Source organism: Lissotriton helveticus, chromosome 1_1 (genome assembly GCF_964261635.1).
Source record: "Lissotriton helveticus chromosome 1_1, aLisHel1.1, whole genome shotgun sequence".
NCBI classification, from domain to species: domain Eukaryota; kingdom Metazoa; phylum Chordata; class Amphibia; order Caudata; family Salamandridae; genus Lissotriton; species Lissotriton helveticus.
Window position 1 is genome coordinate 1,999,151,251 of NC_136057.1, and position 24,130 is coordinate 1,999,175,380.

Genomic DNA, 24,130 nt, shown 5'->3' on the forward strand with positions numbered 1-24,130 from the left:
TGGAGTCAAATTTCCAAAGTCTATCCTTGCAGGGCATCCGGTGGTTTCTCCTTCTAGCTGTGCCTTCTTTCGTTTTTGTCACTTCCAGGTCCAGTGTCTTCTGCTCCGTTCCTGATTTGTTCAGGAGTTTTCAAGTAGGTGTGGAAAGTTCTAGAGGCCAGTCACCCCAGTCCAGTCCTAGCAGGCAACATCACTAATCCAACCCTGTCCCGACCCTCCTGCATAGCATTCTGGGACATTGAAAGATGGCAGCTTGCAGCTTAAAATGGTCTCTGGTAAATGCTCCTCTGAGGGCTTCAGCTCTACCCCTAGCGGACACATCTGCTTGATCCATTCTCACCACAACTTTAAGGACAAGCCCCTTCAGTGTTGGCCCTAAAAAGCTGTCCCTCCTTCTTTGTTCTTTTGTACCAGGGCTGTCTCAGCCCAGATGCAGTGTGACAAGTTAGTTAACAGATGCAGATTACTCCCTCATTCCTTCCTTTCCTAAGAACTGTCTCATGCACTGTTAATTGCCCTATTGTGTGGTGAAGCCTTTGATCCTTCAATTGGGGAGCAGAGAAATTGACTTTACCCAGTAGGAGGACAAAGGCATGGAACCTGAGCCAGGGAAATAGGACAGCTCTTAGAGTGACTTAAAGTGTTTGTGTGGGATGCTAGGGGCTATAAATCCAAACTTTGGGTGCATGTTTATCCCCACATTGGTACCGCACAGGACAATGTAGGCCTTAAAGGCAACTTTTGCTTAAAATTTGTAATACCATGTAAGCACCAGGCATCTTTAGTAAGCACTGTAGACCTACACTATCAATGCCCACTCAAATTATAAACCCTAGCCCAGATCAGTACCAATCCCTGAAGAGTCACTTCTGTGACAGACTACCTATGTGCAGATACCAGGCTGCGCAAGATGGTAGCCTTACGTGTGTAGCCCGTACAGGTGTGTGCTTACATGTAACCACCCCAAACCTCTTCACACAGCTGTGTAGGAACAGCCTCCTCTTAAAAAGCAGACAGTAGTGGTTGGCACACTCTCTCCAATTACCATGAATTTGCCATGAGAGACTCACTCACAGTACAAGTCACAATAATGAGTAGTCAATTGCAAAAAATCCTGTGGGACTAAACCAATATGTTACTACTGTCCAGTCTGTCGTCCCACATATAAGGCACACACAGCTCAATACCAGTCCTATGCTGAATATGTGATGGCATATACTGTGGAATATTTTCAACTGGAGAAGACAAAGCTCAAGCTGCAACCATTTTAGGGTCCATTAGTGTTGGTTCCCAATCAATCAATCAATCAATCAATCAGGGGAATTGTAAGCGTGTTACCCACCCGTGAGGGTCTCAAGGCGCTGAGGAGTTCAGTCGAAGAGCCAGGTCTTGAGCGTCTTCCTGAAGATGTTCAGGGACGGGGTGCGTCTGATGTCGATCGGGACCTCTTCCAGGTCCTGGCCATGATGTAGGAGAAGGTTCTTCCACCTGTTCTGGCTCTGCGGATGCGCGGGATTTGGCCGAGGGAGAGTTCGGCGGATCGGAGGTTTCTCTTGGGTACGTGGAAGGAGATTCTCTCGTTGAGCTATTGGGGTCCGGTGTTAAGGAGGCATTTATAGGCGTGTTTGAGTTTCTTGAAAGTGACTCTTCTCAATGGGGAGCCAGTGGAGCTTCTGTAGGTGTTGGGTGGTGTGTTCGTGTCGAGGGATGCCGAGGACGAGTCTGGCTGCGGTGTTCTGTATGGTCTGGAGCTTGCGGAGCAGAGACTTGTTGATCACAGCATAGAGGGCATTTCCGTAGTCCATTCTGCTGATTATGAGTCCATCGGCAACGACCTACCTTGATTCGGGGGTGGGGGATCCACTTGAAGGTCTTTTGGAGGGTGTTGAAGCAGCTGGAGGCGGAGAGGGAGGAGTCGAGTACGATGTGGAGGTTTCGGGCGTGGTTCGTGGGGGTGAGAGGGCTGCCGAGGGCGGTGGGCCACCAGGTGTTGTCCCATGCTGAGGGGGAGGGTCTGAGGACGAGGATTTCTGTTGTCTCCGAGATGAGCTTCCGGCAGTTTCTGCTCATTCAGGATGCGACGTCCTTCATTCCTTCCTGGAAGTGGAGTCTGGTGGTGATTGGGTCCTTGGTGAGGGATAGGATGAGCTGGGTGTCATCGGCGTAGGATACTATGCGGAGTCTGTGCTGTCTGACAAAGGCGGCGAGGGGGGTCATGTAGATGTTGAAGAGCGTGGGGTTGAGCGAAGATCCTTGGGGCACTCCGCAGTTGATTTCCGTGGGTTCGGAGAGGATAGGTGGCAGTCTGATTCTTTGTATTCCGTCGGTGAGGAACAAGGGGATCCAGTCGAGAGCGGTTCCTTGTATGCCGGCGTCGTGGAGTATGGCGGTGAGTGTGCTGTGGGAGGCGGTGTCAAGCGCTGCAGAGAGGTCGAGTAGGATCAGGGCAGCGGTGTGTCCTTGGTAGAGGAGGCTGCGGATGTCGTCCGTGGTGGCGAGTAGAGCAGTCTCGGTGCTGTGGTTGCTGCGGAATCTGGATTGGGAGGGGTCGAGGATGGAGTTTTTTCTTCGATGAATTTGGTTAGTTGTGCATTGACAGGAGGGAGATGGGTTGATAGTTCTTGAGGTCGGTGGAGTCTGCGGAGGGTTTCTTGAGAAGGGGGTCTAACTTCTGCACGTTTCCAGTCATCGGGAAAGATGCCGGTCTTGAAGGTGGCGTTGATGGTGCGTAGTAGTTCGGTAGCGATGGCATCTCTGTGGAAAAAGTGTTGGGGGCAGGGGTCAGTGGGGGCTCCTGAGTGGATGCCTTTCATGGTCGAAGTGGTGTCTTCGGTGGGGACTGTGGTCCAGGAGGAGATGGTGGGCTGGATGGGATTGCTGGAGAAGGAAGTGGGCCATTTCATCCAATGGCCTCAAATTCTAAGACTGAGTAAGCAACAATCATGCTTATATATTAGCTCCTTGGTCAATTATTCAGTTAGAATCCTAGATTTCAGTGGGCTAGCGTAAGGCATTTCTACTCATTCCAAAGAGTAGGTTGCGGCAGAGCTGTTTGCATCTATAGTGTGGTAGATGATTCATCTTCCTTGTTAAACTAGTAAATTGTTTTCAGTCCCCCTCCCAACTAAGTCTTCTATTTTAGACATGCAGCGAGATCCCGCTATTTAAAGTATTTCAGTGTTACCACCTCTCTCTGTATTGCATCCAATCACAAGGAGTTCTCTTTTTTAATTTTCCCCATCCATTCTTTTGATGCTGTGGCACCCTTTCCTCCCAGATCACTATTCCTGTGAGTGCAGATTTAACCCTCTCACCGTAGATTTACTTAGAATATATTATGCCTCACAAGGAGCGTCTGCTTTCCTTAGTAGATTGATTCTCTACAGGGTATTATAACTATCCCTTCAGCATCAAAAGCTGTGAGGACTAGTAGTACTGTCAAACATTCAAGAACCATATACCCACAAAACAGACCGATCTATCTAGGGAAGCCAGTGCAATCCAGGGAGTACCCTATCCGACTACAGGGAACGCAGTTCTCCCTCCACTTATTAAAGTTGTCCAGTGCTACATATGATGCAAGCTGTAGGAGACATAAAATTGGGGAGGGTGATCATCTTAAAGACCGTCGCCCTTCTCACTGGGGAGATTGGAAATTGCCAGCACTGCCCATCTTCTTGGAACTCAGACATTGTTGATCAAAGGTTACAGTTAGGAAAGGTCGCTTGTTCAAGAGTTATTTTGAAACCTTGTTACTGAAATCCATCTGTCCTGATCGTGAAATACTTACCTTGTTAATCGGAGTAAAAGGAAAACAGACATGCATTTACAGGTTATGCTCCAAGTTGCAGGAACATATACTCCTTCCATAAAAATATTTGTCCAGTTTCTTCTGCAATTCAGCCAGGAGCTAAACACCTTACCCTTTAGCAAAATTCGATGGCCATCATAGAACCCTGGAAAGACTTTGAAACAGAATTTTTACTGGAGTAAAGACCCAACCATCCGTGTACTCGAAATGTGACACTATCGGAATATGCCCTGAAGAATTCTAAATTAAAAATGACTCAAAAGCCTGGCAGGTGTGTAAACCTGTTTATATTGCACATTTAGCACTCTCAGCTACTACAACCACCCCCAAAAAATACAACACATACATCATCTTTTGTCAACATTTAAATAATATACAAAGTCAAATGAAAATAAACAACTTACCATTCTTTCACGGTAACTTCTGTAATCCCTTCTCCAATATCCGAAAGTTTAAATTGAACAACCTGTCCACTGGAAACTGGAAAAACAGTGGAAATAAAAGATGATGCACTGGAGAAATGTTGGCTTACAAGAAGACAAAAAAAATCAACAATGCATCACAGAGCTGACTCACAAATTTGCTGATCACACAATATAAGTGCACTAAAAAAAACAAAGCTGAATTTACCTGCAGTTGTCCGAAATAATCGATGCCGATGATTGAGCTTGAAGGTTGAACGGTTTACTGGGTATACTGGTCTCACCAAATTAACTTTGCTACAAGATCGCAAATGGCGAACACAGATCTGGTGGAAAAACAGTGCATTGTGTGAATGGATAAACATACATCTAGAGGATAATGTCAAACTATTGTACTTTTGGTGCAGATCAACATGCAGATATAGCAGCCAGTGGACCATTCAAAGGTTTGAATCGTTTTCAATTTAGTTTTTGTAGAATAACTAAGTACTGAAATGTTGCAAGATGAGGCATTAAAATCTTTTTATAAACAAGTGACTGGAAAAAATATTTAACATTAACACCCTTCACATATTGTATACATACGAAGTTGCATCTTTGAGACACACTTCAATGCAACCAATTCAGACACAAACCTATCCAAAAGCCATCAAAAGCATGCGGGGTTGAAGTCCGGAGCAACAGTTTAGTGAAGCGGACCTATTTTGCGCTTGCATATTTTCTAGACTATCCTGTGTTTTTCAGGTCTCGCCTGAGCCAGCGCATGCGCTGCATAGACTTTTAGTAAGGGCTTCAGAAAATGCTACCACACGCATTTGATGGTGGCCTAGAGCTTGCGGTTACACGTGCGGGCGCGCGCTTACGAGCCCAGGCGCCATCTCGCGGGCACCCTTACAGCCGCGATCACTTTTACTTTCACAGCCGCGTCAGTTTCACGGCCGCACGACTTGTTTAACTTTTAGCGCGAGGCGCGCACGCGCTTGTCTCTTCCTAATGTTTAGAGTCGTCACAGCAAGGTAAGAAGTCTGAGGCCTTCCTTACTGGTTCCCATGTGGACCGATTCAGAACTTGCAATAAAGAATTGAAGGAAAGATTCTCGTTGTTTGAGTATCTACTTCCTAGTGGAAGTAGCACTGTTAATACCAGCACTGCCCCGCCTCCTTTCTAGAGCAATTCACTTTACTACAACCCGAACACCAAAACCAATCAACAACATTACTCCCCCTTCGCCTGCGGTCACATCCAGATTTTTGGCTTCGTAATTCTTACCACTCCCCCCCCCTCCCAAACTCGTCCGAAATTCCTAACGCAGGCAGCAAGGGCACTCCTGGATCAGGGTGTTCTAAGGTTCAAACACTTTTCACAGACCTCGAAGATCCATTATCTCTTGCGTTTGGGTGTCTTATACTGTTTTTGTGTCTGCTACATATATCGCCCCTTTGTCTCGCGGAATTTTAGCGCCCTAGGCTACCTTATCAGCTGCTGCCAGGTTAACCTGTAGCTTTATCTGTGGAATGTGGGTGCTTTCTAATGCCACCAACTGCCACGTATTCTGCAGCTATATCCTCCGTATTTAAATGTACTAAATGATGTCACCAACTGCCCAGTGTTTGTTATTATTATCTCTTGACAGTGGGTGCCTTATGATGCGACATTATGGTACAAGCTTTATTTTTGCGGTTTATGCCGTTACTTGCTGCCAGATTTAAGATTTAGTTGAAGTTAAATGTCCATACACAAGTATAGACCATTTGGGATAGTAAATCGGACAATATTTGACATCAGTTTGTGGTGTTACTTCACAGCAGCCTCAGGGTGGCGAGATAATAGGCCAGGCATATAGTCTGGATTCATTGACAGGACCGGCCTGGGCTGCACCTTCCCGAACCTCCCACCCCCTTCCTAAGCAAGAGAAGATTTTTGTATTTTGTTTGAGTTTTTAATGTGTTTCAGTTGATGCGCACTGGCCAATTGACAGTGATTGTGCTGTATAACAGATTGTTGCACACAAGTAACCAGAGGCAGCAAAACACCAAATGTTTTAATGCATAGTATTTATATTGGTACTGTACACAACAGAGCCATGTTCATAAATGTTATTCAGACACGAATAGTTGAGTCACTGATATGGGAACGCCAGTGGAGTTGGGAAATTTGCAGAAATTGTGCTGTCAGACATAAATTTAGTAAATGTCCTCTATAGCATTTCTGAGAGGGAGAAAGGCGCCTTTGAAGATAGTGGTCTCCAAAAGGTTCCTCAAACAATAGTGTTTTTTAAAGTTGAATGGAACTTCAGCTACCACATTGTACAGCTGTAAAATCTGGGATTACTGGAAAATAGTAGTAAACGTGTTTCTTGAAAGACACTGTATTACAAATCTGAGAACACATAGTGCTGTTAACTAGAAGGCCAGGTCTCGATAAAAGTATGAACCACTTTTCATCACTGTTAGTCTGATCTACCAGTGTCCTTTATAAACTCGGATCACAACTGAAAATATGTGATGGCTCATCAGTATGGACAGCTGGCCACCACTGTTTGCTGGAAGCTCCTGCTCCTCTTACCCCAGACTGTAGACACTCTGTGGGAGGGTCTGGCCTGATGAAGCATGTCTGTGTCCCTGCGGTGTGACTCGTGAGTGACCCTCTGACATCCGGAATTAACTGTGCATCTGTGATGGGCAGAGCAACTTGCCACACACGATTAGTTTAATTCTTTTTCTCTGTTTGAGGCACGTCAATCTCTTATTAATACTCGAGGACACACCCGCAGCTCCCAAGTTTCTTATGGAGCACTGCTGCAGCGCTGAGATGCCACCCAAGGATCCAGATACTATACTTCGCCGTGTTGATGTATAAACCAAGACACGGTGTACAATATCTAGAAACAGAGGGTGCTTGAGCCTTTATAAAGAGTTGTTCGGCTGACGTGCATTCGTGGCATTGTCTTAACTGACTTTATAACACAATTTTAAAACAAGTGTTTATCAGCCTGTCCAATGTATTATAGGTTATACTGCTCTAGTGCTGTGCATTCGAATTTGCATACACATTTCTAAATAAATATGTAGTCGGCACTCGTCTAGTAATGATTGCACTATTAAACACTATCCCTAAAGCATATCCAATTGCATTATGGTAAGCAATTGATCGCCATGTGCTGTTACAACAAAGTGTAATTTCAGCAAAATCCAGTATTACTAATAAAAAAAAAAAATCAAACCTTTGCACAAAGATTCTTCCATTAGTATCACAAGTTGCATTGTCACGTAAATACTGTATTGGGATGAAATTCTCAGAGACATTAAGATTCCATTTTCGAGCATGAACTACAACTGAACCAATGGTATCAGAGACCAGTATATATTTGCAGAATTATTAGCAATTACCATCTCCGATCCCCAGCAGGTTTTCAGAATTAAAGGAATTCTAGAGATGAGGTATTGGCATTGTAAATGACAATGCCTTTTATTTATGTGTTTTAAAAACCTGCAATCAGTGCATAAACACACACTTTGTACTTATAGTAGTAGTTGCTTACGAGAAGCAAAGCTGTCAGTAACTGCGCCTTTTTTACTGCCAGCCGTGCAGTTCGTAAGCAAGGACTATAAGTACAAAGTGCATATTTACACGCGCTTGCAGGCTTTAAAAACACATAAATAAAAGGCCTTGTCATTTACAATGCCAATAGCTAAAACTCTCACAAATGCTAGACCTATTGCATTGAAAAAACTCCGTGCTTGGATTCACTTCACTAGAGCACACGCTGCATTCCCCCACACACAGTGCTGCTGTTGACACACCTCACTAAGCACTAAGAAGAGCCCCCCCCCATCCCCTCCCTGCTCCATTAAAGAGCTGTGCCCCTCCCTTTGTTGGCATCGCTCTGCTTTCACTTACGCTCTTTTCTTTCTCGCCTGTTTCCTGAACCAGCATTTGTAATGCAATAGGTCTCGTATTTATGCGAGTTTGAGCTATTGACATTGCAAATAATGCCTTTTATTTTCGTTAATAAAACAAATACGAAAACAAAACTAAAAGCCATTGTGCCATTGTCATTTACAATGCCAATAGCTCAAACTTGCGTAAATGCGAGACCTATTGGCTATGCCAATGCTTGTTCATCTAGTGAGCTGGAATAACACACAAACCCACTGGAGGTGCTCTATATTGTTTTAGATCCATTTTCTGAGCAACAGTGGCTCAACCCAGGTAATAGGATAGGGTGTTTATACAGCAGGAGCTCAGCTATGTGTTTCTTGTACACCTTTGGACAGACTACTCACCTGCACTCGGGAATAAAATGGTTCATCCAGTCCCAAAAACTGGAGGGCCCGTGCCTCCATGACTTAATCAATCAATCAATCAATCAATCAGGGGTTGGTAAAGCGCTCTACTCACCCGTGAGGGTCTCAAGGCGCTGGGGGAGGGAAAGGTGGGGCTGCTCCGGTTAGTTAAAAAGCCAGGTCTTGAGAGCCCGTCTGAAGGCATAAACAACATGTTTGTATATGGGTTCTCGGGTTCACATGTTAACTGGGGACAGAGGGGTGCAGTTGTCACCACTGTCTAGGCTAAAGAAAAAAGCAGACCCTTTCTGCAAGTTGGCTATGCCAATCCCAAATACACAAGTCTGCACCTACACTCTTCCTGCCCCAGTCCTTAAAAACCTGTAGTACCTGTGGGAGGGTGATCAACCATTTCTTCTGTCGAAGGTGTTCTTCCCCTCAATTGATTGAAACACACTCATTCTCTATTTTTCTGTACCTTGACCTTCTCCATTACGAGCAGGTGCAGATTTCGTTTAAGCCGAATACACATTCTGACTGACAGAGGACTCTAAGCACAGAAGCCTGCCATACCCGGTGAGCAGCAACGACAAGATGCTTGTCCAGAATTAGAGGTGCCCCAGATATTTCAATCCAGCAGATCACCTGTTTGACAATGGGGTACTATTTTAGCCACCAGAGGAACACATGTACTTGCCCCTTCAGCTTGAAATGGGTTCATCATCGTTATTTGAACACCAAAAATAAATGCACACATGTTTAGGAGAAAAGGACAGCCTGCTTGCCTGGGATCTGGATTGTCGCAACCTGAAATCACTTAGGGACAAGGTCATTACAGCCCAGCTGCCCATGACAACAGCGAGAATCAAGAGCATCCTTTGGGCCAAAAGCTGCACTAACACCTACTATTATTGAGCTAGGTGACCATTTGCAGTCCCAGGCATATCCCTCAGAGGACCCTTTATTGCCAGTCCCAGATATATACCTCAAATACCCCTTTATTCCCTAGCTTCTGATCCTAGAATGATGTGGAGTGGGGGAGGAATGAGGTGAGGGGTGTGGTGGGGGGAAGAAGTGGATTGACGGGTGGGTCAAGGATATAGTCTCCTAGCATGGATCCAGAATTGTTAAATCACCCTCATTCCGGAACTACTGGAATTATATTCCCAGACATTACAGTTCTGCATTTATACTTAAGGTCAGGGCTAAACCTAAAGGGCCATAGTCTGGTTGGAGCTTTAACTCCCTTAGGTGCACCAGCACTTGAAAAGCATGACTGTGAGCTATAGGTTTGAAGATACAACCCTTGAAAGAAGAAGGCAACGTAGTAGCGTGTGCTGGTTCACTAGTACCTTTGAAACAAATGTAGTGAACAATAGCGCATTAATAACTATTATGTTCTGTAGCACGTTAGTCACCTGACTGGCAAGACTTCTTTAGAAGATTTTGGTATCGTTACTTAACAGACTGGTGGAAAGGCAAGCACTCAGGCCTCTCTGTTTGGGAAGGGTAACATTCGCCTGGATCCATGATAATGAAGGAAGTGCACCCTTCATTATTTACAGATTTCCATCATAATGGACACCAGGATATTTAATGTACAGTTGGAAAATCCGAATGAAATGGAATGTTCTCCTGATGCTTTCCTATTACATTAGGTTTGCAATACCTCTAAAACTACTCCTCAATGGAGAAGAGATTCTAGAAATGCAGCCTTTTGACCCAAAAGTCACTTCAAATCAATTTTGGACAGATCACTCAACCTGGATATTGAGTGGTTTGGTTTTTTAACATTTCTTTATCCAGTTCTCTTTGAGATTAGGCGCACAATAAAAAGCAACAATTGTCACTGTGTGTGAAGGAGGTGTGACTGCAACTATGTAGTGACAATATTAAAATCAATGCAAATTAGATCATGCCAGGCATAAATTCAGCCATACTTTTTCTGGTCAGTGTGTTTACCGAGAGAAACAATTGTTTCTGCAGTTATGGAACATTCATTATTAACCGATGTGCAACAGCGACACTCCTATAGTAAGCAACATAACTGACAAACATTAAAACAAGGAACGCAGAGGAAGGAGGTAACCAATGGTAAAGGGAAAGAAACAACGGTGCGGTGGAAAACAGGTCACCGGTACCCAGATGAATACCTGTCCTAGTTCCACTATCACCTGACCCACTAAATGATGTAACTCATTCTTCAGACTATTTTCTGAGGCAGACGCCACCAGTTTTTTCCTATCGGCTGATGGACTTTGCATAAGAGCCCTAAAGTCAGTTTTCTACAGTTTGTTCAGTCATCACTGGATACATCCCTAATTCATCATGTCCAACCTCCCCCTTGAGCAGATGCTCAGAACACTGACGCAGCTTTTTTCAGGTTTTTTTTCTAAAGGTTTTTATTTTACATACAACAGTATAACAGATTGCAACGTCCTCTCTACCCATTTAAAAGTCCTCCTTAGGTAAATAATGGTATATGAATGTTAGGGAGAAGTAGAAGAGTGGCATGCAGCAACAGATTGAAATCCATACATATAACTCTAGTCCCAATATCAGATGTTGAAAAATGAGTCTTCCGAATTAGGACTTGACAGAGCCAGCATCCCACTGATGCACATTCCTATTGATCCAAGCCAAAATCCATTGCCTATTGGATTTTTGAAGGTATCCTTACTCGCCACATATAGAAATCGTAAATGAGACAGCGAATTACAATATCATTTTAGCAAATAGACTGATATTTATAAGGAAATGTGTCACCTTTGGCATAAAATATCATATTTCACATAACTTCCAAAATCAGCCTCCGCTTGCCAGCACTATTAGACAACTGATGTGTCACATTAAAAGATAGACCATAATTTATATGTTGACCGATCATCCCTTTTTAAGTCACTTTCAATGGCTATTTTCACTGCAACCCTCCATGTGCACAAACTTCTCCTACTATTCAATTCTCGACTACCACCCTTCCAAATTCTCCAAACTCACATTGATAACTTATTTGCAAGTGACCCGCCTATGCAAACCCTTTGTAAAAGTGTCCCTTGCGCACCATGCCATTGTGGTGTGCTTGCTTGGGCGTTTCCGAGACATGCACCCAAGAAAGTTAGGAATAGATTTCTTGACCTAGCCCTTATCCTGGCTACACAGCAGATAGCTATGTCGTGAAAAGCAGCTGTGGGGCCTAATGTTGAGACATAGGTCAGGAATGTAACACTGTGGGCCAGGGCAGAAGAGAGAGCTCTGCAACGGGAGGAGGCGCAGGGTGTTCGCAGGAGACCCAGAGCTGACCTTTGGTCTGAAATGGTGGATGAATGGGAGCACCCATAGGACTCACTGGCCGGCAATGTAGACTGATGGGGACATGCTGACAGTTGGGCCTGTAGTGCTGTGGGCAGTTGGGGCAATGCCGCAAACACAGCTTCCCCCCATTTTGACAGGACCTTGCCTCCCCATATTTCCTCTCAGACTCACCCCAGCCTCTACTTTTACTCACTATCCTGTTCTCAGAACAGCCGTTGAATGGTTTGGCTTTTGTTCCTTTTTTAGTTCTTGAATGTTTTTAAACGGGTTTTCTGATGCTACTGCTTAGCCGCTTGAACTTTGTTACCGGCTGGTTGCGTACTAAAACTTTATACAAAAGTAAGGATTGACTTATACTTGAACGTATTGTGCATATATGTTTATGATGAATGGCAAAAAACATTTTTTTAAATGTCGCTTGCGGGGGTCTTAAAAACTCTACTTCAGACCTTTCTCGCCAAAACCAATCAACTTGCCGAAGACTCCAGCAAATCCAAAAACCAGAATCTAGACACTAAGCCCCGCACTTCAGCTTACACTTGGTCAGCAGACACCACCAACACTTAGGAGGTCTAGGCATGGTCACTGTGAGCTGGAAAAGGCACACACGCAGTGTGCCCTAAAGAGAACAGACAACAAGTTGGAGCAACTGGTATAAAAGGGTTAGTAGTGCATAGTCCTGGGATGGCATGTACATATTGTTTAAGAAAACCACAATGACGGAGGAGAAAGACCAGGACTTGGGCAGGATATTCCATTATGAGTTTAAGTCACCGTAATGAGTCTGGTACAGTTATATCGGACAGCCTCTTCCTTAAGACATGGGTCACAAGTATTTCCTTTTCAGTTTCCCATATTAAATACAAAGTTATATATTTTTTTAAACTGTGTAGATTTCTTCACTCTAATTCGTCACAATGTAACCAGACATTATTTTAACAAATGGTAAGGTTTATTCCATATACCTTTCAACTCCATTTTGTGTTTAGTTTACAAAAGCAGATTTTAGTTACAATTTGTTTCATATTGTCAAGCAACATTTGTACACCAACATCCCTCAATTTCGGTCTGGTGAAGGACTGTGTTAACAGCTTCTCAAAGGCTGAAATGCACTTCGACTCAGAGTTGTGCATCATGGATGAGATTAAAATACATCAATATAGGATAACTTCCACTACTTGTAACTGTTTATGGGTTATCACACTAAGCTTTTTAAATGATGGCTATGATCAAGTAATAGATGCACAACTACACTATTTGGAAGTATACATTTCACTGTACAAATAAGATTATCAATAACTCTAATTATTGTTCCCCTTCTGAGACATTCACAATATTTTAAGCACACATTGGGATGCTTTCTAAACCACAGATGAAAAACAATGGTCAAATGCAGGAGCACATCTGGCCACCCATGCGTGTGTGGACCAGTTTCCTCTGACATTGGTAGAGCTCACCCCTGCCTTTTACCCATAGTAGTCAGTTACCCTAGACCCTCATTTGGCTCAGAGTGTTGCCGTCTCCCTCGTGTGCTTCTCCTCCTGCACCAGTATTGCCCTCTCCATTGTTTTCCTACCCCACTCACCACGTGCATTCGTGGTAAGGCATGCATACAGATTGAGGTGACCACCAATAGTGGCCGTGTCATTCGTATTTAGGTCTCGCCTAGGCAGCTCTTGAGCTGTCTCTTCAAGACATGCTGTATTCGGGATATGGGCATAAAGCTCGGTCCACTTTCAACTCATCTTTTTAATTGGCTCCTGTTCCTGTCCTTTGTAAATGATGGCGTTTCATTGGTCAATAGACTTAGAAGTCCCTCCTTAGCACCGCATAGGTAACCTCCCATGAGGTCCCCCTGTTACGTGTTGTCACTCCCTAGGTTTTAATTACAGCCTCAAGGCACTATTTCCTTAAAAGGCTTCAGGCAGGACACACACTTGGTCCTAAGCTAGGCTGGCAGTGGTTACTTCTCTCACTAGAACATCTCACATTTATATGAGACCATCTATAAATTTCCTTCATCATCTCCACACAGAGTACAACCTAATCCGAAATGAATGTAATATTTCTTTTGTCACATTTCAAAGCTACTAATTGTATATAAGGACATAGCTATTTGAATATACTCGTAGTACTGTCTTGCATGCAATGCATTATGGGTAGGGTCGATTTACCATATCTTCTGCAGGGTGCAGTAGCATATGTGACCAAAAGAGGTCCCCTTGTGGTGACATATGGTACTGAACCCTGCAACATGGCGAGGTAAAAAACAATGCCATTTAGAATGTCAATAACTCCAACTTTGTAGACATACAGGGCTGGTGCCTTGCTCACTAGGGACCTCTAGTAGAAGTTTGAGGTTCTAAACCTAGACATGCAGTGCTGGTTCCATGCTCACTAGGGACCTCTAGGAGCAGTTTGCGGTACTGCACCTTGACAGGCAGTGCTGGTACATTGCTCACTAGGGACCACTAGGAGCAGCTTGCGGTACTTTACTGAGACATGCAGTGCTGGTGCCTTGCTCACTAGTGATCTGTAGGAGCAGTTTGCGGTACTCACCTAGACATTCAGTGCTGGTGCTTTGCTCACTGGGGACCACTAGGACCAGCTAGTGGTACTGCACCGAGACATGCAGTGCTGGTGCCTTGCTCACTAGGTACCTCTAGGAGCAGCTTGCGGTACTGCACTGAGATATACAATGTTGATTCCTGGCTCACTACGCAAGCATTTGCAATGCAATAGGTCTTGCATTACTGAAAATATGAGCTATTGGCGCCGCATTATTATTTACAACGCTAATGCATCAAACTATCAGTAATGCGAGACCTATTGCATTGCAAAAGCTTGTTTTTTTGCTGGTACTAAACAGCCGCGGTAAAAAAGCATTGGCAAAGCCAGTAGGTCCCAAAGGTTTGACCTATTGGCTTTGCCAATGTTTATTCCTGATGTCGCTTAACATTTTTCAGAGAGAAAATTGGAAAAATTTAAATCCCAGAATTCTCATCAAAGTTTGGACAAAACATTATTGAAGATTTGTTTGGATGTTTTACTCAACAAGGAAATTGCCATTATGTAGCAAAAACCCTTTCAAACTCTTTCAGTAACTGAAAAATGTTAAAAGTTTCAACACCAGTAGCTTTGTTTCGATCAAATGACAATAAAAGAGAATGTGCTACTTTCGCCATCAAACTGAATGATTATGATTCACTGGTAAAATCCTATTAATGGGGAAAGTAAAAGGACACCACCATGAATACCAATGACTAGCAGAGAAATGCAACATTAAAAGAAGCACTGGCAACTGCAATTGTATTGGTGCTTACATAGCGAACATTTGTATGTCTTGACCTACACAGCGCATAAGCGCTCTCTTTGAGAACTTTTGCTTTCTAACAGTGGGCTTATGGGTAATCCATTGCTTACGATTGGTTGACTTTGTCATCACTCTCATTTGTTTGTTTCTTAGCTGTTGTAGGCTTCCTGTCTCTTCATGTGGTTGCTCCTCCCCTAGCATGGACACATTATTGGATTCCTTCTACTGCTCATTTTTTTGGGTGCTACTTTTTTCTTTGTGTTCAAGAGCTCTAAGAGTGCATATTTTTCAGCTGGCTCCCTCGTATACTTCTACCCCATCTGCGTTCCTCCCTTCCTCCCTCGTTCGCGTGCATGCCCCACCTGGTCTCGTGCTCTCGTCTCAGTCACTCCCACCCACCTTCCCTCGTCTGTGTTGCTTGCCCTCTATCGGCCATGTTGCTTGATTCCCTATGTCCTCTTTATGCCTCATGACAATCATTCTATACGAACGGACCAATTGCCTGGAAAGCCACATATAGAGACAACTGGCCCCCTATCTGGAGGAGCACAAGATCCTTGACCCGCCGCAATTGGTCTTCACAGCAATGCACAGCACTGAAACTGCAATATTGGTAGTCACAGATCCAATCAGACTCTCGACAGATGCAGGAAGTACAGTCATGCTGGATCTGTCTGCAGATTAGGAACAAATGCGAGACCATGTCAAAAGCTGCTGACTGCACAATGCAGGTATACATGGCGAGCACTACACTGGCTCAGGGACTTTCTTAGCAACCTGATACAAACCCCCTCCATAGGCTCCTTTAGTTCCCGCACTATGCTGATCAATAATGGAATCCTGCAGGATTCCTCCTGGAGCCTGACATTATTCAATGTCTACATGGCCCCACGTGTGCAGATCGTCGCACTATGCTGATCAATAATGGAATCCTGCAGGATTCCTCCTGGAGCCTGACATTATTCAATGTCTACATGGCCCCACGTGTGCAGATCGTCAGATCTTATAGGTCCGAGATCTAGTCCTGTGCCTATGACACCCAATTACTCATCTCCTTTGGGCAGGATACAGATATAGCGAAACCACGGTTTGTGAGCTGTATGAGGAAAATTACCGATTGGATACCCAACAACTGCCCCCAATTAAATAGTGAAAATGCAAAGAGAGTGCTGTTCGGCAACTATCAGGAGTCTTGGTCAACGGACTGGAAGCCTACTGAATTAGGCCCTGCCCCTTGCCAGAAACCGGTGGTGAAAAATATTAGTGTCATATTAGATTGAACACTTGCTATGAAAGAGCAAGAAAGCGCAACCTGTAGCACTTGTTTGTCACTATGTATTTACTTAGGAAAGTCTTTCCATGGCTCCCCTCTACATCAAGAAAAACCCTAGTGCAGGCACTGATTAGGAGTCGATTGGACTACATCAATACGCTATTAGTAGCAGCAAATGATGATCGTGCCATTGTCAAACTACGCTGCTTGACTCATAAGGCACTGGCCAAGTGCCAACCTACCTACCTACCTGCACGTCAGACTCAGCCAATACCAGCCTACGTGATTGTTTCGATTGGCGAGTTGATCTTTAATAATGACCCTGCGTATCTGCACTTCCACATTTGGAGTCTGATCCTTCTAATATCTAGCCCCACTTCAATGGAACAAGCTTCCTCTGCAAACCCAGTTGTGCCAGGAACCTTCAAAATAAAAATAAAACTTCTAAATATGTTCATGTTCTGACTGGTCTATCTGCACTTGTCGTTTGGGTTGCTAAGCGCTGAGATACACCTCTGCATATGAGTTGTTTGGGCTATAACAAATGCCCATAACCTAACCTAACCTAACAATACTGTATACAAACAAGTTGTTTATTTCAGTTCACAGCCCAACCAGAAGTTTATATTACACACATTAAGATTTGAAAGTGTAACTACAGTTAAAGGTAACCATCATTATATTAGAAATGTTACAATGACAGGCTTCGTTACTTACACTTAGGACAATAAACATGTATCTATGTTTTCAGAAATATCAGCTATTATACTTCACAAGAGAGTCAAAGATATAGAATTAAGCTGCAGGTAGATCACTGCTCATATTTGTCAAGAATCAGATGTAGTATAAAGCATGGGTACTAGTTGCCTTATTAATTTATTTAAAAAAACGCTGGGACCATCTGATGTACATGTTTAGTTGACTAGGCAAATCAAAGTGGTGATCTTCAGTGTCTTCGTTTTCTCTCTCGCATCCCAGTTCTCATGACCCAGTTTTACTGCCAACTCATTTAGTGCAACTATGCTGGGTTGATAATGGACATGGTTAAGTGAATATGCGTTGTATATCCACTTCTGGGGTTCTCTGAAATCTCTAGAAATAGCATGCATTTGGGTGTGAATTTACTAGAATACCCACTCCATGGTTGATTGACAACTGTCTTGAACTTTTCCACTTGTAAGTAAATACTTTTACTGTGGATGTAGGACTTTGTGAGAAAGGCCAGAGTCAGGGACACGAGAGACCACCCACCGAAACACTCCCCGTTGATATTCAGTCGCTCTGGTCTCCTTACCATCTTTTTGACGATGACAGCGGCGATGGTGCGGACAACCCAGTAACCGGAAATCTTTTCCCCGCCCCACAGTGTGGCGTATGTGACCCGGAAGCCATTCCAGGAAGAGGCGGGACTCAGCAGCTTAACCAATATGAGCACGAGAACAAAGGTCGAGACCAGCAAAAAAACCTGGAAGTAAAGCACTTCGGCACGCATGCTGATGAGAAGACAGAGAAGACGGAGGAGAGAGAAGCAGACGCCGATAGAACCGAGGATTCTCTGTTGCGACGAGGAGACGCCGAGGGAAATCCCAACGAAGATCCGGAAGACCCCGAGACCTGGTCGAGGAGTGGTGGAGCCCGAAGGACACGCACGAGCCGCCACAACTCAGGAGAGTTGTGGCCGACTCAGGTACGTGACGGGTACTGCGGGTGGATTTTTAAGAGCGGAACGCGGGTTGGGGCCTTCTGGGGAGATAGTATTGTTTGTTTTATCTTCCCTGTTTACCGCATGGTCCCAGAGCTCTAATTCACTGTTTACACCGCTATTGTCACTCCCGTTCATTCACTTAGGACCTTAAAGCACTCCTCACGTACTGGCCTACCTCCCACATAAACAACCTCCTCCCCCCACAGAGCGTTACACGTGGTGTGGTGACGGACTAGTCTAAAAGTTGCCCAGATAGGGTCAGTGAGCGTTATTTTTTCTTCTTTCCTTTGAGTACTCCGGGAAGACTCTACCCAAGAGGAAATTCCAGGATTCAACCATTTCACCCGAGCGGGATTCACCGGACCACCCCTGAGAAGTGGACACTGAAGATCCACGCACATTTTTAGGTTTCGCCTGGCGAAAGCTGCGCACTGCGCAGCATTTCGGCGCAGGCGAAATCCTAATGAGTTCAATATGTGGGCTTTGTTCCGCCTCTGTCTTTCATTGGCTAGCTCCATAAATGGAGGCTAGCCATTGGAAGACAGAGCCGTCCGTCATTGTGCGAGGCGACTCGTGGGCGTTCCGGCGATCTTTTTCTCATCCTGCCCCTTTTCGCACGTCATGCGGCTGTGGGCGTGTGTTTTTTTTTTTTCTCCCGTGATGTTTTCGTGTTTTGATTTCCGATCAGGTAAGCAGCATTTTGTTTATACTTTTGCTCCGTGTTCCGTCTTATGTCGTCTCCCCTTTGTGTGTCTCGTTGCTGTCGTGTTCAAGTTAAAGATAAGTGCGACACACTTCCGATATGCCCTGTGTTTGTGCGTGTATCTTGTTTCTTTTTACTACAAGGAGGCGAGCCCATGTTTATTTCCCCCTCTTATTCTTGTGCGTATATAGTGTTAGAAGCGAGGGCAGGTGATTTTGGTGTGCCATACATTACACTGAATTGACACTGTCCCCTAAAATTCGGGCTGAACGCTTCCGTTGCTGTCCTTTCGGAGCCGGTGACCTCTGGGTGTCGGAGGTGTGCTACAGTATCCTGGCATGGTTTTCGCTAACACCATCAGAGCTCTGCTCGATGACTGGAGTTTGATAGTAACCTCTGCCACAATGCATTGTTCCAAGGTCTGCTGCTTTCTTCGATTTTGTAATCTCATTGCTTGGAGTGCTCTGTCGAATATTGGTTAACTGTAGTGTCCTTTCTGTAGGAATTTACATAATAAACTTAAAACGCACCTGGGAGAAGATGCTGCTGGCTGCCCGCGCCATTGTCGCCATTGAAAACCCAGCGGACGTGTGCGTCATCTCGTCCAGAAACACTGGGCAGGTAAGGGCTGTCACGTGACATGAAATAGTCAACACAGTCCTTTGAACCGGATGTTTCAGAGGGGTGATGTTTGCTGGCTTTACAGAACGAAAGTTTTCGAAAAAGTTAGTTGCGATATTGTGATGTGTACTGAAGGGGCAAAACGCACAGAAGGTGGGTCGTTATCGATAAACTATTGTTGAAAGGGTTATTTTGGGGGTGACGCACACTTTTAAAGCTCAGTGCTGAGGCTCCTTCGGGAGTTGGTGAACTCTGGGTGTCGGACGTGTGTTACAGTATCCTGGCAAGGTTTTCGCTAACACCATCAGAGGTCTGCTCGATGACTGGGGTTGATAGTGACCTCTGCCACATCTTACACTGCACCTTTACGCACTGCTCCAGAGCTGTGATTTGGAAACACCTTGTTTGCCTGTTTTACACATACTCTGCAATCACTTTTCGGTTTTGGGTCACCTCCGTTTAGTCTTCAATGCTATATTCTTTATCATATCCCATGCTGAACAGCTGGTCTAATACTAGTCTCTTATTGTAGCGTGCTGTACTGAAGTTTGCATCGTCTTGCGGCGCTACCCTCATTGCCTTTAGCTGTTATGCAATTGTAGCCTTTTATAGTTGCAAACATTGGATCTCCGGTTTAAGCCATTATACAGATTTCAGTCATGTAGTCACAGGTACTTCTTGTTGGGTAGGCCTTTTGATAATGGAGTCCGGCTGCCAGTTTTTGTGGACTCTTGTAGAGTTTGACAGATATGCTGGGCTGCCTTACACGCCTTTTCATTCTCAAGTATGACACTAAAGTCTGCATAAGATAAGAGGCGTATTTTATTTTGTATGGGGGGAAATCTACCAGGGTGTGTGGCCCTCTTGTATCAGAGTTGACTCGATCTACACATGTACAGATCAGTTAAACATGACTCAATGACTTCATGTTTTGACCCACTGACAGGATTTTGAGGTAGTGTCACAAGCAAGTGGGTCATGCCGGACTGGCTTAGATTTGAGGGTCCTAGCGTATTGCACCTTTTTATCATTAAATGCTCGGACTTTTGGCTCGGAATTGCCTCTGTTCCTTGAGTATGGCATTCCCATCGCCAACGATAGTGTTTGGTCTAAAGTACAAGTTTTTGTTAATTGAACAAGTAGGACCCCCCCTCTCTAATTAAGATTTGTATATAGGCTTCTTTAATGCAAAGCTTTTAGGAAAAGGACGCATTCTAAACAAATGCATTGAACCGAGTTAGGCTGGTATGACTGGCAGTTTCAGTGTAAAAGTGAACACGTTTACTTCTAACAAAACAACTTGAGACTAAATGAAAGGATCCTAATGTGTGCAGATAAAAGGACGTTTTGCTAAACATGTACAACGCAAGCCATTTCTGATGAATTTAGTGAACATGTTTAACACGTGTAACAAAAAATATGGAATGTGTGTTAAACCATTTAGGGTACCATGAAAATACTTCCAAGGGCCAAAGTCTGTCATAAGTGCAGCCGTATGCATTTGCCAGAGATTAAACTATTGGATTGTAAATGACAATGCCATTTATTTATCTGTTTTCAAAACCAACACATAAATACAAATTTTGTCATTTACAATGCCAATAGCTCAAACTTTTCAAAAGGCGAAACCATTGCATTGTAAATGCTTGTTTTGTTTGTGACCCTGGACTCTTCTATTGTTACCTTACAAGTATTCAGTTACATCCACTCCTATTCTGGGTTACAGGATTATCATTAATAAATACCCTACAATATTCAACTCATACGGCCTCCTCGCTTCTGTTTCCGATCTTCCCTCCGACAGACTTCAAATTGTTTGGAAATGGTTTTAAAACCCTTCCTAGACTGAGGAGGAGCAGCAAGTATTCTTTTCTCTGAGCCCATCACAGTTATCTTTTGACCAAGGAATAATGTGTTACTCCTAACCTGACTACTCCAGACTAAATTGACAAAGTTTATGATTTTGCATACAGGTGGCTAAACGTCCTGATGAATAAGTATAATTATTTGCAAATGTATTTTAAACAGCCTTTTATTCCAATTACCTTCTAAATTAATACGGAAGCAGTAAGGGTTTCCGAATGCTGGCTGATTTTTAGGTCACGCTTGGGCATCGCATGCACTGCTCTGGGAGTCATGCTGTATTGATATTAGGCATAGAAGCTCCACCCATTTCCTACCCATCTTTTTAATTGGCTCCTGTTACTGTAATTGCGAAATCTTTGCTTTTCATTTGTGAATAGGCTTAATAGTCCCTTCTTGGTACAGCCTGGTCGGCATTTGTAACCTCCCATAACGAATGGACTTTTTAGGTTTCGCCTGTCGAAAGCTGCGCAGCAGCCTTTCGCGCAGAGCGAAATATTAGGTCTTACACTGTGTGGCTTTGTTCCGCCTCTCTGTTCCATTGGCTAGCTCCATAAATGGAGGCTAGACATTGGAACAGACATCTGTCCGTCATTGCCGGAGCAGAATTATGGGTGTTCCCGAGAATTTTTCGCTTTTTGCCCACGTCATGCGGCGGTGGGCGGTGCTTTTTTTTTTTTGTCTCGGCATCCTTCGTCACACCAGCCTGCTCACTCTCCCTGTGAGGACGCAGACCCGACCCTCTCCCTACTCCGAGCCGGGGTGGGCTGCGCGATTTCACTTTCCTTGCAGGTAATCGGCCGTTCCCGCCCCCCCTCCCGCTGTCCGTGTGCCCGTTCCCGCCCCCCCTCCCGCTGTCCGTGTGCCCGTTAACCCGCCCCCCTCCCGCTGTCCGTGTGCCCGTGCTTAATGCTTGTTTTTCTTCATTCCGGAAAGAAAAAGTCGACACGTCTGCTTCCACTTGCGAGTCAAGCGCGTGCCGACCTATACCAACCAAAGTGTTTCCCCCCTCCCGCTGCTATAAATACGGCAGTGCGATTCTGCTGGCCCACCCCCCAGGCAGCGCGGCTGGGTCGTGTGCTTTACCCGGCCTCAGAGCGGTGTTAGTCGCCCGCCGGGCAGTCGTTGAGTTTGGTGGCTTCGATTTACAGGGTGGCGGAGCCAGGCTGTGCCGAGTAGCAGTGGCGGATGTTTCGACCCCCGGGCCACACGTTGCACTGCCAGACTCCAACTTGCGCGCGGAGCAGGGGAGTCGGCAGGTTTGGTTCGGCACCAATTTTAAACCTCCTAGAGCAGTGTGGGGGCTTACCTTGTGGGGCTGCTCCAGCGGCGTTGCAGCAAGGGGCAAGCTGGCAGCACAGTGGGTCCGACCACTAGGTGATAACCGCATATGGGGGGTTGGCCTCAGCTGCCATGCTGAGAGCCCGGCACAGCAGTCCCCAGGTGCGTGTGTGGGCTGGCAGCCGGCGGGCATGCTTTTTGCCAGTGACACTGGGTTTTGCTTCCCCCACCCCGAGGTACGCTCTGCTCTGTGTGTGGCGGGAGCAGGATTTAAAATCTGTTGGGCCGTTGTTGCAAAGGTTGTGGTCCCCCAGCCGCATAATGCAGGCAGAGCAGCACGTCTTGCCGGGGGCCTAGCGGTACGGTCCTGGGAGGGGGACCCAATCGTAATACCAGATGGGGGGCCACAGGCTTACTATTTGAGAGCCCCTGCCTGCCCCAGTCGCTCCGATGAAGGCTTGCTGCGCCCTCCCCCGGTAATTTGCTGTGCTCCGGTATTGGAGCACCCATGGTGATTACACAAAGTGAAAAAGTTATCGGACGCTGTGTGTACCAAAGGCAACAGAGGGGGCAGAGGCTGCTGAAAACAGTTGTCCACGTTCGTTATTCGCCTGTGGGTCGGTTTCATACAGGGGAACGCGCCTCGAAGTCGTGGCTTGCAGCCCTGGGTCCCATGCTCTTACGGGAGCCATACAGGCAACCCGTGGAGCTTGGAGATAGCTCGGTGGGTTAAAGCGCCTGCTGCAGAGGTGCTGTGGGTTCGACCCCCTCAGAACCAAATCCGGCCCTCATCTTTCTGAGATCACTGTAAGGCACACACCAGCGGACAAATGACACGCATTATTCTAGCACCAAGAGGCCGGTGAGCGCTACAACAATGGCCAGTATTATCTGTGTTTAACCTCACTTTAATTGTGTACTCGGATGCGATTTTGGACTGCAGTTCTTCACCAGGGGGGAGGTGCACCGAAATTAGAGACCCCTCAAGCCTGAGGGAGACTTTTACTTCAAAGGGGGTTCATTCATGGGTGTGAGCTCCTCAGACAATGAGCATTTAAATGTGCCTGCGGGGGAAGGAGGCGAATTCCAAGGAGGGGGCTGGGGCGATGAATTACTGAGCACAAACAGGCGCTTGGTTGGCCAGGGGATGAGATTTGTATGTGTAAAGGGTAATTAACAGCTTTGCCAGGCGGCGGGAGGGCGGGGGTGAAGGCAACGTTGCAAAATCTCAGAGGAAGTCACGAATCCACCCTGTTTGAAGCGTAGAGCACAATCACCGTAGGGGTGGAAGAGACGTTGACCTTTGACACCTGCATGCAAGGTCTCTCCTTAAGGAAGTCGCCGTATGGGAGAGACCAGATAATGGGCAACCGTGTGATCTTGTCCACTATTGCCACCCATGGCTTATAATGACATCATAAACCACAAGGCCAAAGGGCGAGCAGTTTGTAAATATCACCAGGCCTAGAGATGGTAGCCCTGGACAATATTACTCTTTACCCTATTAGTATTTTTTATTTTGCTTTCTTTTGGGTAGTTA

General features: G+C 45.3%; 1 protein-coding gene and 1 non-coding gene across 2 annotated transcripts in view; one reads left to right on the plus strand and one right to left on the minus strand.

Moving 5' to 3' along the window:
• Positions 1 to 24,130, minus strand: part of DBT (dihydrolipoamide branched chain transacylase E2) — a 182,061-nt gene that overhangs the window by 86,059 nt on the left and 71,872 nt on the right. The window contains exons 2-3 of the mRNA XM_078644489.1: positions 4,442 to 4,559; positions 4,216 to 4,291 (exon numbers count right to left, since the gene is read on the minus strand). Coding sequence (XP_078500615.1) covers positions 4,216 to 4,291; positions 4,442 to 4,559 — 194 coding nt within the window. The remainder of the gene's footprint in view (positions 1 to 4,215; positions 4,292 to 4,441; positions 4,560 to 24,130) is intronic.
• LOC144780710 (small nucleolar RNA SNORA62/SNORA6 family) lies at positions 19,647 to 19,799 on the plus strand. Its single transcript, XR_013600765.1, has one exon. It is a non-coding gene; the product is annotated as a small nucleolar RNA SNORA62/SNORA6 family (small nucleolar RNA).